At 24.2% G+C, this 20,372-nt stretch overlaps 1 protein-coding gene across 1 annotated transcript in view; it reads right to left on the minus strand.

Moving 5' to 3' along the window:
- Window positions 1-3,145: 3,145 nt before the first annotated feature.
- Window positions 3,146-20,372, minus strand: part of barc (RRM1_TatSF1_like and RRM2_TatSF1_like domain-containing protein barc) — a 37,307-nt gene continuing 20,080 nt past the window's right edge. The window contains exons 4-7 of the mRNA XM_011506384.1: window positions 4,834-5,000; window positions 4,560-4,746; window positions 3,617-3,753; window positions 3,146-3,490 (exon numbers count right to left, since the gene is read on the minus strand). Coding sequence (XP_011504686.1) covers window positions 3,361-3,490; window positions 3,617-3,753; window positions 4,560-4,746; window positions 4,834-5,000 — 621 coding nt within the window. The 3' untranslated portion in view covers window positions 3,146-3,360. The remainder of the gene's footprint in view (window positions 3,491-3,616; window positions 3,754-4,559; window positions 4,747-4,833; window positions 5,001-20,372) is intronic.

A 20,372-nucleotide genomic window follows, 5' to 3' on the forward strand; every position in this document is an offset into this window, starting at 1 on the left:
AGTACTTATATTTTGGCTCTTCTCATTTCACGAGCCGTCGAAAAATCAGTTAAGCGTTGAACGATGGCTTTTAATAAAAGCCACCCCAGTGGCGCTCCTTTTGATTTCCTTGCACGTCCCACGAGCTAGTGCTTCAGAGCTCAAGCACGCGTCCATTTATTGCGGAAAGGAAACATCATCGGGCCATATCGAATCGCCATCTAATGTGTAATACGCGCGCCTAATCTCATGTGTAATCTAGCAGGTCCCTCGAAGGGGAGGAAGTGCCATCACCGGACAAATCCAATATAACTCTGGCGATGAGCGTGACATTGCACTCGGGAGCTTTTTTACACCCTACGGGCTGTAAGACTCGAAGTCCGTATTTTTTTATCCTTCGTTCTCCACTTGTCCTCTCTCTCTCTCTCTCTCTCTCTCTATTTATATATATATATATATATATATATATATATATATATATATATATATTTTATATATCTATCTATCTATCTATCTTTCTTTCTCGCATTTATCCTTTTTTGAGCTATGTGTCGACTCCCCAGGTTAGCAGTGCTCGTAGTAGTAGTAGTCATCGCGCACGTGGCCACTTGACAATGGAATAGGTTGTACACCCCGCTGCTAATAGAGGGGCATTGAATTTGTCAGTGATATTGCCACCGGGGTGCCCTTTATATTATCTCTCCCTCCCTCTTGCGTGCGCCCATTGCCAATGAATGGAATGATGCTTGAAATATGCTGGAGATCAACGTTTCAACCGCTCCCTGTTACTCCTCCCCTCGCATATCCACCCTCTTACTCTACTCCACCCCTCTTCGTGGAGATTTTCGCGAGGGTCTTGTGTATCTATTGGAGAAGAAAAAGAGTGAACGTACACGTGCTTGGAGCAATGAGAGCGTTAACATGAGATGTGCGGACGTCGGATTTGATGCATATGTAAATTGAAAATTCATAACATGCGCACAAACAGGTAGATAGAATTGAGAAGGGAGGAAGAGGCAATAGCCGGGCACGACGCTTCGTCGAGCATTAATTAAATACTAGAGAATTCAATAATAGAAATACTTAGCGAATTCTTAGCCTCACCCCCTGTGCCTTGTACGCAAGGGAGAAGCTTTGTACGTTAGGAGTGTATATGACGATCCAATTCGATGATGGCAGGCAAAGTGCACGAGAAGAGATATACGTGCCCCGGCACTTATGTGCAAGATGCGCTAGTTGCGTTTGTACTTTTGTTATGCCAACCGTGGCATTGGACTTGTATAATTCGTTATTGGGTGCTCTTTTATATTCGTGGTTTTTCATGTAAATTCAACCGCGTCGATTGTTCGATTTAGCCACGCGGAAATTAATAAGTCCGTTAGAGTATTTGTGGGGTGGCTCGTTGGATTTCAAAGGAGAGCGATAAATTATTGCTGGGACGACCAACAGCTATTGTTTTGTCAACTTTAAGACAGCTTATGCGCCCTTCGGCCCACACAATAAATGTATCAATCTTTCATTGAAACGTATGAAATTGATTAATTTTACTTATTTTCAAAATGGAAATTATTATTACTTTCAGTTTTGTCGAGGTTCATGATAGGTATAAAAAAATTCGGTATTATAATAGTTACCTATAGGAATTAATTGTGACGAAATCAAATCACATCACCAAATATAAAAAATTATAAATTTGATATCATTTATGTATACACAAAATTGTAAAAATCATTTTAAAAAATTCTTATGTTATAATATATTATATATTATTTTATTTTAAAATTATTTTTGTTTAACGCTTTCATCTCAAACATTTTCTTCTCAACTGTATATTATTAATATAGTGATAAATTATTAAAAAACATTGTTATTTACAAGCAGTTAAGTTATAATGGAATACAATTGTTGAAACCCAACAATTATACTAAAGCATTGTAGTAACGTAAGTATGGGCGTGGCTTTTAACTTTCGTATGTTTGTAAATTATTTGTTATTTTATAATCTGATCTTCACATAATGTTTAGTATAATTTTATAGTTTTTTATTTGCACAGTATCATTTTCTTGACATGGTATCATTTTTTGTAAAAATAATTACCATTTTAGGAAAAATTAAATAAAATTTGATTTTACTATATATAAGTATATCACATTAAGAAAAATTAACTTACAATCAATATCAAGTAAGAATTGAAATGTTCATTTAAAAAATTATTATAATCAATTTAAAAAGGAAAATTTATTTAATTGTGTATTTAATTATTAATTATTGCAAATTTATATAATTACATTGGTCAAAAATATTTAATTTTAAATTAAATTTTAAATAATACATATAAATTTTATAAGTGCATTATATTATCAAAATATATATATTGCTATTTGTATTGATGTTTCAAATGCATTTTTCAAATTAAATAATTCACCGTTAATAGCGAACAAAATTTATTTTATATATTAAATTGAAATAATTAGAAACATTAAGATAATTTAAAAATGTTTAACGCTGCTTTTTATAAGCCGACAAATAACACTTATATTGTTAAAAATGATTTTGTAATCGGGATTATCAGCACAGTAATAGTTAGCTTCTCTAAGTGAAAGCGTTGTTGGTGGCGCTACATACTGTGCAGAGTTACAATGGAATATACAGCTTAAAACGTTAACTTAATGAAATAAATTTGATCAAATTTATGAAGGTAGAAATTTACATAATTTTATAAGTACTTTATTATTCAATCCGAATTTTTAAATATATCAAGCATTTGAATAGCGAGATTTTAAAATAAAATAATTTGTTCTACAAATTAATTTTGTTTATATAGTATATAGTTTATTTATCATTGATAATACAAGAAAATAAACGTACATATATATGTGTATCAAATTTTACAAAACATGTTTATTTTTGTATCATAAAATACTGACAATTCTATATTATCTTTGAATGATAGTATCGATATCTGTTTTATCTATAGCATAATAAAAAGGATAAAATAATTATAACTTTAATATTTACTATTTGCATTATTAAAAGATTAAGTAAAACTGGTATCCAGTATATTATATAAATAATAAACAAGGTAAATTTTGTATAAATATCATTATTTAATGAAACAATTTTTAAATAATCATCGCAACGACGATAGTCGTATAAGTTTATTTCTTATTAAATTATTATTAAATATTAGGGCAATGATGTTAAATCGCTACATTAATCGACAAATTACATTCAGCAACAATGATTTATCTAAAATGTATTCATTTTTATCAATTATTTTTCAATGATAGTAACTATAGCTCTTTGTGAAATTTGTATTCAGTTTTTTTACTGCATTTCTTGATTTAAATATCAAATACCGCAATAAAGCAAAACATTATTTTAACTACTTGACGATTGACAATCTGTTTCAACTTTTTTTTTAATTTTTTCTTCAGCTTCTTCTTGATCATCCAAAAATTTATCCCATTTATTTATTCTTGCTTCGATTTGTTCTTCCGTCTCTCGAATTCTAAATATAAAAATGAAGCATCATAGTTTTATTATTTTATTAGTTGATAATGCATATATACATATCTCTATATATATACATGGGGATAAATAGAGGGAAAAAGAGAAGGCACGAATATATACTTACTTGTATTTAGTTTTGCCATCCCAGATTTCAGCTGTTATTTTTCTTTGTCCAAACCATCGTCCGTTCAATAACAGTATGCAAGCTTGAGCTTCTTCAGGCTCTTTGAATGTTACTTGGGCCACACCTTCAGGATGTCGCTAAAATTACAAATATGACGTTATTTTTAAGTATATATAATATCTCATACTTAGGTTCTCTATTCTGTAATATACGAAAACTTATTTAATATGCAAATTAAAACATTAAATATAGATATTTAAATATCACACATAAAATTTTGTTAATTTTTTAATAATAATATTTTAAATATTATTAAATTATTAAATATTATTTATTAAATATTATTAATTTTTTAAATAACCTTTTTAAATTACTTTAAACTGTCCATAATATTTTTAAACCTGAAATTTGTGTTAGTTTCATCAATAAAGCTATTATGACACGAGTACTAAGAAAATACATTCAGAAGTAATAGAAAATCATAAAATTAATATGAGCATGTAAACGTATTGTGGTACTTATTATTTTATGGACTTAATTACATTGTTTGTGATCAGCTTTTAGAGATTTTTTTTTAATGTGTGAATTTTATTCTAATTATATTAAAAATTATTAAATAATTAGAAAAAATTTTTTTAATTAAAAGAGTATGCAACTATCTATCTTTTACTTATTAATAGATAAGCGATTAAATGTATTATACGAAACTATAATGAAGCTTAAAAGCATTTTTTAATGAATATGTAAAACTTTTTGATGAACAACACAATACACTACGGTACATTATTAAAATTAGCTGTTTCGATTAATTTCATTATTTGCTTCAAGTTAAATATAAAGAGTTAGAATAAATAAGGATTTATACATTTTAGGCAATTATTTCTAATTCAGACGACTATGTCAAGAATAAAAAAATGTATTTGAATGCATTTTTAGCACTTACATCATAGATGGTAACTTTTTTGACCTCGCCACATTTTATACATTCAGATCTGACATCTTGCTGATACTCCAAAAGAAGCGTTACGTCTTTATCAAAATCTTCCGGTTTGAACAGATTTTTTATGATAACGACGCGTTCACATTTGAGCGGTTCTCCTCGCATTCTTTCCGGCCTCCAGTCAAAGAGTCTTTAATTAAAGAAAATAATTAGATATTTATAAATTCTTTTTTGTTCATACAATGTTATGAGATTATGTATCATTTGTCATACTAACTTTTCTTCAATTTTTTTTTGCCTATCTTTATCTTTCTTTTTTCTTTTAGGCTTTAGCGCTGGATTATACGTGCCTTTTAATTGGAATTTCGCTCTTTGCACTGAAAGGGTTTTGTCTCGTATTTGCCAACCATCCAAGATATTCAATGCTAAATTGACAGATTCGACCTAAATAAAATTAAAATTATTGTATATATTTATTTAAAAACAGCTTGGATTCCAAATAATGATGTTCTAGCTTTTATATAAAAATTTAAATAAATCGTTTAATATTTATATATGCTATATAATATATTGTATAATCTGTATCTCTATGAAAAGTTTATTAAAATAATTAGATTTATGTAAAATTCAAATATACCGACCGATTACAATCGTCGTGCGGCATTCCCTGGATGTAATATAGCAAAATTTTATGATATAGAAGGCTAAAAATATTATGAATTACTTATAAAAATTAATTTTCTTAAACATTTTCAAAATTATTTAAAACTCTTAGTAAACAAATAATTTTTCTTAAAGTAAGTTTTAATTGATTTTTATTTAGTTTCGGCCTCTTAATATGGGGGGGGGGCATTCTGCAAATTAAAAATTAATGTATATTTTACACCTGTAGTATGATATTACTTAATGTTTGTTTAAGATTTTTATCGTTTTAGTTAAAATGTGATTAAAGAATCATCATTGAATAATCTACGTTTCCTATAAATCATTTTCTGAAATAATTAGAATGAGTCTAAGTCAAATGAATGGTGAAATAACTATAGAACAACGTAATGGTTTATATGCAAATGTTTGTTGACATCCTTATTGAATGACGTAAGAAGCGAGAATTTAATCATGCCAATCTTACATTTGTAATAACTGGCGTCAATTGAACGTCGAAATAGATAATAGTTAGCATTTGCAAATATAAATAAATTATTATATATTGATTTCAAATATCAATACTATGAAAAAACTTTTGAATTAACACATTAGACTTCTTAGTATAAAAGTTAAATTGAGTCATTATTGGAATTCAGTGTATGCGCATATGTCGAACATTATATATATATATATATATATATATATATATATATATATATATACACATAATATAATTGGGATTACTGCTCCGATTATATAAATGAGTATAAAATCAGTATGAGCTAAATGAAGTAACAATTAATAGTAATAAGATGATGCCAATATCATTATGACGCAATAATTTCTAAGTCAGCTTTTCATATAACAGTGACCTATTAAATTCAATTTTATCAATCAATAAATCGATTATAAATGTATTGTTTAACGTCTAATTTGATATAAATAAAGAACATGATACTTCTGAGATATAATTTGACAACAATTTCGAATTAAAAAGATTATTTATTTTTATATATTTGCCTGAAATTATTAATACTTGTGTAATAATTTTATGAAAATTCTACATGATAAAAAGGTATACATTACTACATAAAACAATTTTTGAGATGTTCAATACAATTTTAAATGTTTATTACTCGAAATCTTCTAATTTATAAATCTTGAACATAATTCATAATAATAATCAAACGTTTCTTTTTATTAATTTTTTTAATTTTAAGAATAATATTGAATACTTGAAGATAACTTAGATATATAATGTTTGTGCTTGGCATAATAACCATTTATGCAAAATTGGTGAAAAAATCGTTGCATTATTTTTTTATTTTATTTTTTTTATACTATAATATTTTATTATTTTACAACAATATAAATTTAAAGTAATAAAGAAAAATTCTACTTATCAACGGAAAGTATCTCCGAAGATAAATTTCTAAAAGTTTAACATAATTTTAATATGGTGAGCAATGGGAAAAACTTCCAATCTTCAAAAATAAATACATATTAATTTCATATTAGAATTTTTAATGATATTTTAAACAATCGTTAAAGATTGTTAATGTTTAAAGAGAGAGTAAGTTATTATTATGAGATAATATATGAGATCATTATGAGAGTAATTGAAATTAAGGATATACGGTTATAGTAAATAGTAAGATTCAAAATGACAGATTAAGGACAAATGATACAAACACTATTTAATTAGAGATGTATATATGTACAAATCGAAAATGTATCCACTTATAAATTTCTTACAAGTGTCTATTCAAAATTAATCGATTGTCAGACACCCTCTCGCAAATGTATACTTGAAATATAAATTCAATTAAAAAATCTTTACTTATTAAAAATGTTACGGTCAAAATAACATTTTAATAAAATTAAAATTAATATCTCGAAATAAAAGCATTGATAAATTTTATCGAATGCATTAATCGGTCAAATTACATTAATTTAGATTTTATATGTATATACTGAAATAATAATCATAACCATAAAATACAAATATTAAGTTAGATACTTTTTTAAGTTGATAAAATAATATTTTTAAACCATATTTAAAATTATATGTGTATATAGTATACTATTCGATTCTTCCAGAGATCTGAAATTTGAAAAATACAAAAATAATTATGTAACATTTTTAGAATATTAGAAAAATCTATTTTTATTTTTTATAATAGATTATTTTATATTATATGTTATAATGTATGATTCGTAAAAAAAGTTGGTATGACTTTTTGTACAACTTTGAGTGACATTGTGTAAGATATGTATTGGTGATATCCGATGTTAATTTTCATGTTCAAAATTTGGAGTTATGGTAAATAAAGTCACATTTTAAAAATGGTCTATTTACTCAAACTTTTTATTCTTATGTATTATAAATTGATTTAATATACGTAAATAAGAGGTATAATTTTTAATTTGTTTATTAAAAATAAAGAATTTAATTTTACCCTATTTCGTCACTTCTACGGATCAATAATAATAATGTTCAATGTTCCAATATCTGACGACTGTTTTAACAACCTGAAATGAGAAATTGTCTTAAACAAAGGATAATATCCTTCCAGGGTATTCCATGCAATTTATTTTATACGATAAAGTAATCTATAAAGGCAATTGAAAACAATAACTTCCTAATGCAATACTATTCAAAGTCTATATAATTTAGGCAAGGTCTCCTGTACAGACGAAACATAAATTTTGCTCTACGTATTTAATTTTCTTATGTCATGAATATTTTAATCTTCCAGAGTAATTGGCGGTTTAAAAAGACGGACAGAAAATTGACTTATGGCAGTTTGTGTGATTTTACATCCTCTATTCCCTCCGTGATTATCCATATCTCGGTTATGTTAATCACAGTTTATAACACGTACTAGTGAAGACGTGTTTTGCTGTAAATATACTGCAATGCAATTGTTCTTTGATACTTACTTATCGAACCACGTTATTAATAATCCAGATGATCTATTATAGTTATGCATATACCAATAATAAATTTAGTTCATATTCTACGTACTTTTTATGTATATCTTATCTTCTGCAGTAATAGAAGTTTTTTATATATATGTGTATAGATTAAATGCATTAGTATATAGCTGATAGATCGGATATAGCAGTTTATAATTTAATTTTATAGTTTTAATTAAAGTTTTCATACCAAATTAATATAGAATCACGTCGTAGAATTACGTGAAAATGACTAACTTTGACACTATTTAAGTTATTTTTCAAAGTCAAATATTTATTTGAGATTTACTTACAGTTGCTGTATAATTAATTTAACATATTTATTTTCAAAATAAAAGAATCGATGTTTTCTACCATAATTAATTAAATGACATATAAATGAGAAATTAAGTAATCAATAAATAGATTTGATGTTAAATATAATAGTTTTAAGTAACTTAATAACGATACATCAATGTAAAAGCGTCCTTATGATATTTCAAAGTTACATTTTTAAGGTGATTTCCGCAATTAAAGTAATACGTACTATATTTATTTAAAGGCAACAACGTCAGTATGCTAAATACATTGTAGTTTTTATACATTTCCATTAAAGTGTGTATTCTGAAATATTTTAACATTATAAAATCTCTTATAATAATCTGATAAAATATAATACAGAAAATATTTTTTGTGTGAGTAAAATATAAGAATTAAAAGTATGAATCACAGTGACTATTAGATAATTTTAAATGTTAAAGTTATAAAAAATACATATACTTTAATTAAACATGGTTAACAAAAATTTATAAACATTAAAATTTTAATTACACTCAATTTAATTCTCGACAGAATATAATATTTCTAAACATTATGAATACATTTGTATTTTTGTATATTTGATTTATAATAGTGTCAATAAGGATTTGATATTTCAAATCAGTAATAAATAAATTTGTATAATAATCAAATAATATTTAAAAAAATAGCTTCTTTAAATTAACCGTTTAGTGAAAGTTACAGAATTTGACTAATTTATTGTTATATTTGTAATGCATCTAGAACAGTTTAAATTGATAAAATATTATTAGTGATAATATATTATTAGTTTTTAAATACGATTATTATAAATAAATAATTTTCTTAAACGAATTTGAGAATACTAATAAATTTTAACATAATCTATAAGTTATTTAAAATGCTAGACCTTTGCATAAATTAAAATTTGCATAATAATTATCGAAATATGAAAATATAATGACAACTATACGTCGTATGTTATAACCTTGTGAAAATTGCATATATTCAAATAACAGAAACATTTTATGAATGCTACATAAATATATTAAATTTCATATTTTGAAACTTAATTTTTATATTAATTTTTTTATTTAACATATATCAAAGGTTGATAAAAAATTTATGTTCAAAAATATAATTGGTTTACGTAAAAAAAAAAAAAATAAATAACTTAATACATAGAGTACAATACATCTTTCAATCATTAATATGCAAAAATAAATTAATGTAATGATAGATATATATTACGAATAATGATAGATATTAACAAGCTTAAATTATTCAAAATTACTTTGCAGATAATGAAAAATATATGTATATTATTTTTTTTTTAATTTACTTGCAAAATTTTGAATAAATTTAAGTATATTTATAAGTGTACATATCTTCTCAGTAATTTATATTTAGATAAATGAAACAATATAACATTGTTGCTAAGAGCATAATAACAGATCAATAGATTTATCTGACGGACAAAGTGATACCACAATTATATATACTCGGGTTTTTCCGAGGAATATCAACATAATTCGATTAATAGAATTAATCCATGAATTACTGATGCACAATTATTACAGGTATGTAAGTTGCTTTGTTCATTTTCTGATATTATAGCTTTCCACTTCAAATTGATTCACTGGCATAATTATGCTTATTTTGGATTGCAAATTAATGCTATGTATAAATATTGATGTAATACAATAATAAATATCTTAATTTTGGCGAATGAACAAAAATACGAAGGTAAAATGAAAAAATTCTGCATCCCGAACTGCATCGCGAAAATTCAACCGAACAAATTCCTTTCTACAAGAAAATGTATTATCCAGATTTGTTTTCAGGAATTTTAAATTACAACATATGAGATATCATAAATGAATATCTTTTTATCCAAATGATTTATATACCGAATATGTAATTAAAATCATTTGATATATGAAATTATCACAGTATATAAATTAAATCGATCTTATTAATTTAATATATATATATATATAAACTGATAAAAAATATATATAAAATAAATATAAACAAAATTTGAATAAATCATACATAAAATAGTATGATTAAATGTATATATATTTACTTGTAGAATGTGATATAAATATTTTAGATTTCATATCGATTTCATGGATATTATCAAAATTTAATGAAATTAAAAGAAAGGTTAAATGTTTTTTGAAGTATTATATATCTTTTAATGATTTATTATCTAAATTAGTGCACATAATTGGTACTGTTCACTCACATGAACTAAATTTTTATTCCATCTCATACGTCATTCTATAAAGTATTTTTTATATCTGTCTGTTTTATAATTAAGCAAAAGTATAATTTTTCACTTTTAATTAAAAAAATATCTACAATATATTGTAAGATTTTAATTTATTTCATGACGTTTGCATAATTTTGAAAAAAAATATTACTTTAAACAAATATTATTTAAAAAAAATCATACGGTGTCAATGAAATAGCGTTAAACTATTTGCTTTTCACAACACTTAGATCTCTTTTCTATTTCATTTAAAATATATTTTATTTCATGTGCGAACGTAGATTTGACTCGCCGCATTCCTTTTGTTTATCACTCAATCATATTCTCCCATGTTTCTTCTACGGCTAATTGAAATACAATATGTAAACAAAAATAAAATCAATAATTAAAGAATGAAATGTACATGAATAGAGATAGATAAATAGATCGATAGATAGATAGATAGATAGATAGATAGATAGAGAGGGGGGGGAGAGAGAGAGAGAGAGAGAGGAGGCCAGAACAGAAGGGTGGATGGACTGATGAAATAAAGTCTCAAAATGTATACAATCTGCGTCGGCACCTTTTTCGTAAAACAAAGAGGGGGTAATTGCCGACATAAGTTATTAGTTTAGCTACAAAGCTATATAGTGGGGTATTCATTTCATCTCTCATTTCTATTTTTCCTTCCCTCCTTGTCTTGTTGTTCGACGATGATCCATCTCATCTTTTGGACCAATTTTAAGCGATACGTCTATTAAACTAAATATGAACAAAATTTAAGCAATATGTCCACTAACTCATACTAAACAAATTGGTCAAGTGGAAATTGGGAGTCCAAGGTAATTACGTATGCGGTGAAAATGTTTAATATTATTTTTAGGTTTAAGCAGAGACTGAAATGTTTATGAAACTATAGACAATTGACGAGCGGAAGCATTTTATGAAGTCGTGCATCGTTGCAATTAAATGGAATTGCGTTTAATATTTTACTTCGCTGCATCCTTAGAAAAATATTTTTGTTTAATATATAATTTTTATTCAGGTGAGTTCCGAATAATTGTATTACAAAATTAAAATATATTTATCAATTTATTTTCAGCAAGTTGAACCAATATTAAATAAAAACTATTTAACTTATAAATGAGCAAAAAAAATTGATTATAAATTTAATAAGTTCAAGTAAAACAGCAAATTAAAATTGTAAATCCATTGAAAGAACCAACCATAGTTATTTACTTGATACTCAGTTAATGAGTCATACATAGGCATTCAAAGGTATTATTTAAGTAACAATGTTATTTCCTTCAAAAGCCAGAGTAAAAATAAGACATAAGCTTCCACTATGTATGAAGCTGTCATTGCTGAAAAATATTTAGCAAGCAGGTCACGTTCGCAACTTTCACGATTTACTTAAAAGAATAGTAGATTTTCGAAGAGTTTGTATTTTTATACAGCCACATGTACAGGAAATTATGGTTTATAAAATGTTTTAACGTATGTTTCAATACATAAATAAGATGTTTATTGCGTTCTATAATATTTTTAAAATTATATAAAAAAAATTAAGTTTTGTCAAGAAATTTGCAGTTATGTATAAAGATGATTTCACATACACATTTTAATTTAATGACAAATGAAATTAATAAAAATAATTAAAAATATTTTTGTAGTTCAAATAATATTCATGGGGTATAACAAGATTTTATATTCTAAATGAAATAAATAAATATGTAATTTTGTTAAATATTTTTTAACTTTGTATTAAATAGACTAATAAATTTTACATAAATTTTAAAATATAATTTTACTACAATTATATTCATGTTTTATCATCACTAACTTTTTAAAGTCTTTAATTAATTAATTAATTAATTAGAATGAGATTAAAAACTAATAAAATAATTAAATATCTTTTTTAGGATTAATATTTATTCACCATATTTGTATTTAATATTTGTGAGCCCGCCTATACCAATATAGTTTCTTTAGTATTGTACATTTCATATGTATGGTTGAAATATCACATCCTTATGATATTTAGTTATATCTATAAATATTATATATATTTAGTTCCATCCATAATAACTTAATAAAATAATTCACGTAATTTAATAAAAAATACAAATTTAATAAATTTAATAATTTGAATAATAATTCTATCAGGAATTAATATGATTTCACAACTGAATTTTTACAGATATCGCATGTAAAAAATAAAATATACTTAAATAATGATAATGGTCATTTACTAAATATAAACACAAAAAATAAAATAAAATTTGATATTAGTCGATAATTGAGGTCATACATTATTGTCAAATAAAGTTTTAAAATCCTATTACTTTCTTAAGTATCATCATTTTGAGTATCATATCTTAGATACGACATTAAAAGTTTTGATATATAATTATTCAAGATTCGCAAAATTATTAAAAAAAAATTAAAGAAAATTGTACGTATTTCATTGCATATTTTAACTAAGAGCGGGAGTATTTAAATGTTTTTTTAATAGTAGATTCAATTAATTCTTAACGAATTATTTTATTAATATTATACACATTTTATTATACCTAATACTAAAAAACTTTCAAAGGCAAAACTAGTAATTAATTAATTTGCTTATTATTGTACTGTCATATTCATTTTCTTGCTAACATTAGTGAGTGAAAGAATTTTATCTTTTGATAGAAATTTTTATTGCCCTATGGACGATAGAAGAATGAAATATTAACTGGGAAAATTTTTATCACAGATTATATCTTAATATGACTTATTTTGAATTAATTTTTCGGAAAAATTATTTGAAACTTAGTTGAAGCATGATATGATAAAAAAACTTGAGAAATGAACACAAGAAAGTGAAATCGAGAAAAGGCAGCAAGCTTTTTTAAAGTTCATTTAGGTGAATAATTTAGGTTACTTTAATAGACATTATTAATATATTGGTTGATTTAAACTGATTCATTGGGCATAAATTAATATAGATTTTCATAATAAAAATAAATAATTTGTGAGTTCTGCATAAAATACAAATATGACGGGTAATTACGTGCGAGTTGAAGATTTCTGACTATAGACTTTGTGCAACTATTTGTATAACGATTTGAAATTCTAAGGCAATTATATTCTTTTATTATAATTTCTAGACCTTTTCTATATAATTTACTACATACTTTATATAGGACAGTATGAATAGTCAATTATTTAGCCTTTCAATCGATAAAGTGATTTCTCGATATATTTCACAATTTATGTTGCTCGAGTGTAGATACTTCTGCGAAAAAAAAATCTAAAAGATGCGAAATTAATATTTTATGATCTAATTATATGATAAAAAGGACTATTCCAGTGTTTGAATGAGCGTTTTTTTCTTTGCTCATTTCAAACTTTTTCATATACACAATTTTTAAAAAAACTAAAGAGAGTTATAAATTTGACTTTGATATAGTACTATAAAAAATCTAAAATATGAAATGCTGAAAGGTAAAAATGAAAACATAATTAATTTTTTTTTAATTCTATTTAAACATTAATCCATACATAATAAACTATAACAAATAGATGAAGCTAATATTAAATTACAATACAGTTATTGTTAAACTTGAAACAATGTATTTTATATTTCATTAATGAATGAAAATCATTAGACCGTTTTTTAATATACTCAGAATCCAAATAATTTTCACTACCATAAAAATATAAATACTTTTATAAAGTGTACATTTATTTCAATAAAGATTATGTATTTTTTACGAAATTTTCATGAGAATAAGAAAAGACTTTAGATGCTTTAAGTCATTTTAGATTGTTTGTTAGATAAACAGAAATAAGTTTAATAAAAAATAAACATTTATTTATATAAACAATTATGCATTATCAATCTATAAATATACAAAGTATTATATTGTTATAAAATTATTATTTGTAAAAAAGCATTAATATTCACAATTAATCTTATTATAAATGTAAGAAATATAATATAATTTTAAATATATATTATTCTTTATAAATTTCTTCTTAATAGCAAAGAGATTATATTTAAGTTGTTAAAAGTTATATAATTATTATGAATAACTAAAATAAGAATTTTTTTCAATCTGATGTATGTCAAATAATTGTTATTATAGTCATATGTCTTGAAGATGTAAAAAATTTCTAATTCAGTACAAATGACATCATCTGACAGCATCGAATAGCGCGAACTTTTATAGTGTATTGCTTTAGCCCATTATCTATACGTATATTAGTAGTGTCCTATTAATAATTTAGGTGCAATAAATACATATCCAAACCATTTTATAATTAAAATATAGCGTAAAATACGTATAAAATCTTTAGTATGATTAATTTTCGTAGAATGAGCTTTTTTATGCCATTAAATTTATTTAAAAAACAATATTTTTTAATATTTCACAATTTTAATTACAACACAATTTCATTAATTATATAGCTCATTTAATTTCAGCTAATAATGTAATGATTATTACTCATATAAAAAATATCAAGAGTATATTATAAATAAAAAGTTTTTTGAAAAATTTCGCTATAATGTGTTTACTATATCGTGAATTTCTAATATAAATTGTTTATAATTGCAGTACAAACATCGTCTAAAAATAAAATTCCTATTTTATATTTTTAAAAGTTTGTTATTAATAGATTTAAATTTAGTCGCAATAATGTTATTTATTAAATTTAATATTGTACCATGTACAATATATAATGTGAACGAAATAATCAATTATATGAAATAAAAACTGAGTCAGCAGATTAGATAATGTATTGAATTTTAAATTGAAAAATAGTACAACATTTCTGGTTAAATTTGGTTTATTTTGTTTATAGTTTTGAATAGTTTTTGAAAGTAAAATATAAATAAAAAGTAAAGGAATATTTAACATCAAAAGAAATATTGAAAATTGATTAGATAATTATCTTTATATTATTTATAATGGTGGTATCGAATTAATATAGGAAAAATTTTGGTTTTTATTATTGTTTTTAAAAATAACATTTGTATTTGCTAAATATAACAAAACTATTCGTGATAAAATTATTAATTCTTATTACCGGTGTTACACATGATACTGAGTCATAAAGTAATTTGCCGGGTGTGTATAAGAAAAAATGACACTAACTTCCTTTTAATCTTATAGTGCGCACATAAGTGTACAAAATACACAAACACACATATTCATAAATGAAGAGAACTCCTACGCGTAAACTAGAAAAAAATTAACGACCCATTAAAGGCCTATAATCAACCGATACAATTGTGAAAATGTTGCGCTAGCGTGCAAAAACAGACGCGAGTTCATGTACATTGCAAGACATTAACATCACCAGATACAACGACATCACGGACTCGTCGAAATACGTCTTGACTATATTTGCTGATGAGGACGATACCACATTTTTACCGCACGCATACACTCTTTATCACGTAACATCTATGTTATATGTGTATGGATGAGCTACGATGCAATGAAAAATCCGAGACTCCGCTACTCTTGTCTTGTATACTTTACAACTCTTTACTATATGATCTGTCCGATTGAATAACCGATATGTATGAGCTTTAGCTCTCTTCTACTATCCTACTTTTTCCCTTCCTCACTTTGTCACTATTTTTTTCTTTATTTATCCTCGATCCTTCATTCCCTCGCTTAGCTCTCCTTTTCATTTTCTAGCTCTTTCTTCTGGTTCCTTTGAATCACCCGAGCTATAGTTCTGCAGACTTCTCAATTCTGTACGCCCATTTTATAAGCAAAAAATATTGAGGTCTCGAGCATAATTCAGAACTTCCACCTAGTTACACTATAAAAAAGTAAGCACACAAATAAGTGCAACTAATGGAAAATAACATGAAGGCTTTTTGTCTTCAAATATTAAAAGAGATTTCTGTTTAATCAGGAGGTTACTTCAAGAGTAATGCCACTTATAGATTTTTTTTGTACATTTACAACTGTAGTCTGGATTAAGACATTCCAAACATTTTAACATTATTTTCCACAAAGTATAAACGTACTTTAATACAAACATTAAGATGGTTGTACTCAAAATCTGAACAGAAAATCAGTAGAATTCCAGAATTTATTGCAAATACAAGTTTACTAAAATATTCTATTTTAGAATTTGAAATTAGAATGCATTATTTTACGTTTACGGGATTCATTTGTAAATATTAAGTTAAACAAAATACAGGAACTTAAAGATTTTCTAACAATGTAATGATGTTATTTATAATTGAAAATTCTAAACAGTTTTGTCAAATAAATTACTGCTTTTTTCAATCATTTGAACAATATTGATATTATTTCAATACTTTAATCCACTAACTTAATAAACAATAAGAACCAACATATAACAGAAACTGCACATACAGAAACAAACTTTTTTAAATTACAACTATATCCAATCATTGAACAACTCCTTTATTTTAATAAATTATTATATAAATTATTAATTTAAGCGAACTCATCAGTCTATAAAAGAGCTATAAATATTTGAATTGTTTGAATGTTTAATTTACAATCAATAAAAGCTTAAGGATTTAATAATGTTTGACACATTTAAGTTATAATGTTATCAGAAGCCTTTTTGACATGCGGTTTATAAACAACGAAAATTATTATATTTTCCATAATTTAAATATAATAATATATTCTTATAGTATCTAATAAATATTATTATAAAATAATTTAGCAAAGATTGAAAAACTTTCATAGCTCTCGAAACTTTGATAAGCTTCTGGAGAATATTACAATATACTATACAAATCTCATGGTTCAATTAATAGATTAATATTACATTATGAATTAGTAATAAAATATACAGTGATTCCTTACGAAATATGAAAATACGTCGTTTAAGCAGTTTTTCGTTTTTCATCGAAGTATTTAACACATGAATATCTATCATCAACATTGCTTAGCAGAAGTGAATTATATGATTTATACGATATGCCGCTGTCAGATAAAGTTCATGAAGTAATAAAATCAATTTATGAGAATATATCAAACGATGATTTGTTAAAAACATGAGAGGAAACAAGCAAAGTAGCACTTACAGTTTAAATAGATAATTATTCACTTTATTAAATTAAGCATTTGTATTGAAGATTTAAATAATAAAAATCATTCATAATTTTTTATGGAAGATATAATTTAAATACAATGACAATGTATAAAATCGCTAATTTTTTAAAATCACTAAATTTAGAAAGCACTTCGATTACGTAAAAATTTGTAACTATGCTTATAATAATATAATAGAGTAATTAATAATAATATACAAATTTCGAATTAAATGATCTATGATTTTGATATTAAATAAATTAAATAATACGATTATTCAAAGTCTTTTTCATAAAATACAATTATATTATTATACAAATAATTAAAGCATACTAAATATCAATAATTCATAATTAATCAATAAATTTCTCACTTTTAAATAATTAAGTATATACATTGATAATAATACTAATTGAGTATATAACAACGAAATTAAAGAAGTAGGTATGTCATAAGCCCAATATAATGCTTTCAGTCAATCTTGAATATGAATTGAAATTTCGTAAAGTGTATTGTAAAATACGTCAGTTATTTATAATGAATTTTAAAGGATAATAAAAACTGTACATATTTACATTTTACACCTAATTTTATTTTTTGAAGCAGATTCAATAGCATAACACTACATTCTATTATTACATACTATAATTCATGCAGTTCTTATTTATTATTAAAGTACATAATATATGCTACATTATAAATTAGTACGTTTAATGTGCATTGTTAAGTGTTATAATTATTTTTCATATGACACGTAATAAAAATTATTCATGATTAAGATTATAATTTTGATTTCTCTATTTATTACTTATAAATTTTATTACAAAGTCAATATTGACTGAATTATTTATAAAAATTAATAATAAAATGATATTTCATGCAACAAATGAAAAATAAATTGAATCAATATTAAGTAAAGTAATACATGTAATATTAAATTTAATCTGTTTAAATAAATTAATCTGTTCCATTAAAATTTTCAATAGATTTAAAATAAGGCATTAATTTAATTATTCTTCAAACAAATTCTTAATAAAACCAAAAATGTATCATTAAGAGGTAAGTATATTTTATCGTGCATTAATGCAGAGTATAAATATGCCTGCACATTTTCATTTTAAATAAAAATATTTTTATGTCTCCTCATAGATCCTTAGATGGTTGCTGTATTTTTAGATTTACTCCATTTGAAAAATACATAAAGTGTAATTAATTTCAAATATACCTAACTTTCTCATATGAAACACAAATAAAAGTAATTCTTAAAATTAAGTATATTTCAATGGTACAAATGTTATAATTAATATTAAGTGATTTAAATAAAAATCATAAGATTATAATAATTTATAAATAGAAATTATTTAATATACACTGGTTTTTGTTTTATATAGTCCAAATAATTATGACACATGTTTTGAAATATCTTAAATTGCATTATATTTTAAAATTTAAACGGATATTTTTCTGTATTTACATATTTGAATTATTTATAAAATTATCAAATAATTACTAACAATTCATAACACATTAAATTTAAGAACTAATTGCTTACAATTTAAAATATTCTTGTACCGAATCAATTGCTTTTGTTCAAATTTTTTGTATGTTGATTGCCCATGCAGAAGTTCAAGATTTATTAACTTTAATTACTTATTTATCGTATTGTTTTGAATCTAATTTTTGAATATCATAGATAATCAATAAACAAGAAAATATTCAATTCATCACGAAATTTATAGTAAAGTAAATCAATTGTAAATATTGAGCGAATATATCTATCGAAAGATATAATTAAATTTCTATAATTAGACTGCTTTTCTAATTTAATAAGTATTATAATAAATAAATCTGCAAAATAAAAAAATTTCGATTTTATCCCATATATATTTAATATAAAATTTGTTTATTTGAAAAACATTGTAAAATTATGTTTGGTGTTTGTTGGTTGCTATGTGTAGAGCTGCAAAAGGGGACCCCAGACGCATTGGAGCCGCTTTCTTGAATGATGCGGAAATAAGGAAGAAACATAGAAGTCAGAAAACTAAATATACAATTAATTGATTAATCTACGTCAACAGTTTTTTTTATTATTACGTATTATTATTCATGGAATATGAAGTATAAAGCTACAATAAAAATCAATGATCAAGCATTACATTCAAATGCTGTCCAAAAAATTGCACAACTTAAAAAAAAGCGATTCAATTTAATATTAGTTAATTTAAAGACAATGTGATGTCAATAGATCTTAAGCTGAGTTAATGTCAATGAACATTTGATGATCAAAAGGATCAAAATAAATTATTGTATTTAGATTACAAAAAGTATGAAAAAACTATTTATTGTGAATTTAAAAATAACTATTCGATGTAGAAGGAATGAAAATCAATAAATAATTTATTAATTGATATAGTAGTATTTATTTCTTTGCAGTTTTAGATATTATTGATTTCTAATATATATATATATATATATATATATATTTGTATATATGTTTTTAATTTTAAACAAACTTCTCGAAATATCTTATTTAGTAAAATATTATTATTAAATTTCTGTAATTAATTGAATATGAACAAG

This window comes from Ceratosolen solmsi, unplaced genomic scaffold (assembly GCF_000503995.2).
Source record: "Ceratosolen solmsi marchali unplaced genomic scaffold, CerSol_1.0 scaffold7, whole genome shotgun sequence".
Classification (NCBI taxonomy): domain Eukaryota; kingdom Metazoa; phylum Arthropoda; class Insecta; order Hymenoptera; family Agaonidae; genus Ceratosolen; species Ceratosolen solmsi.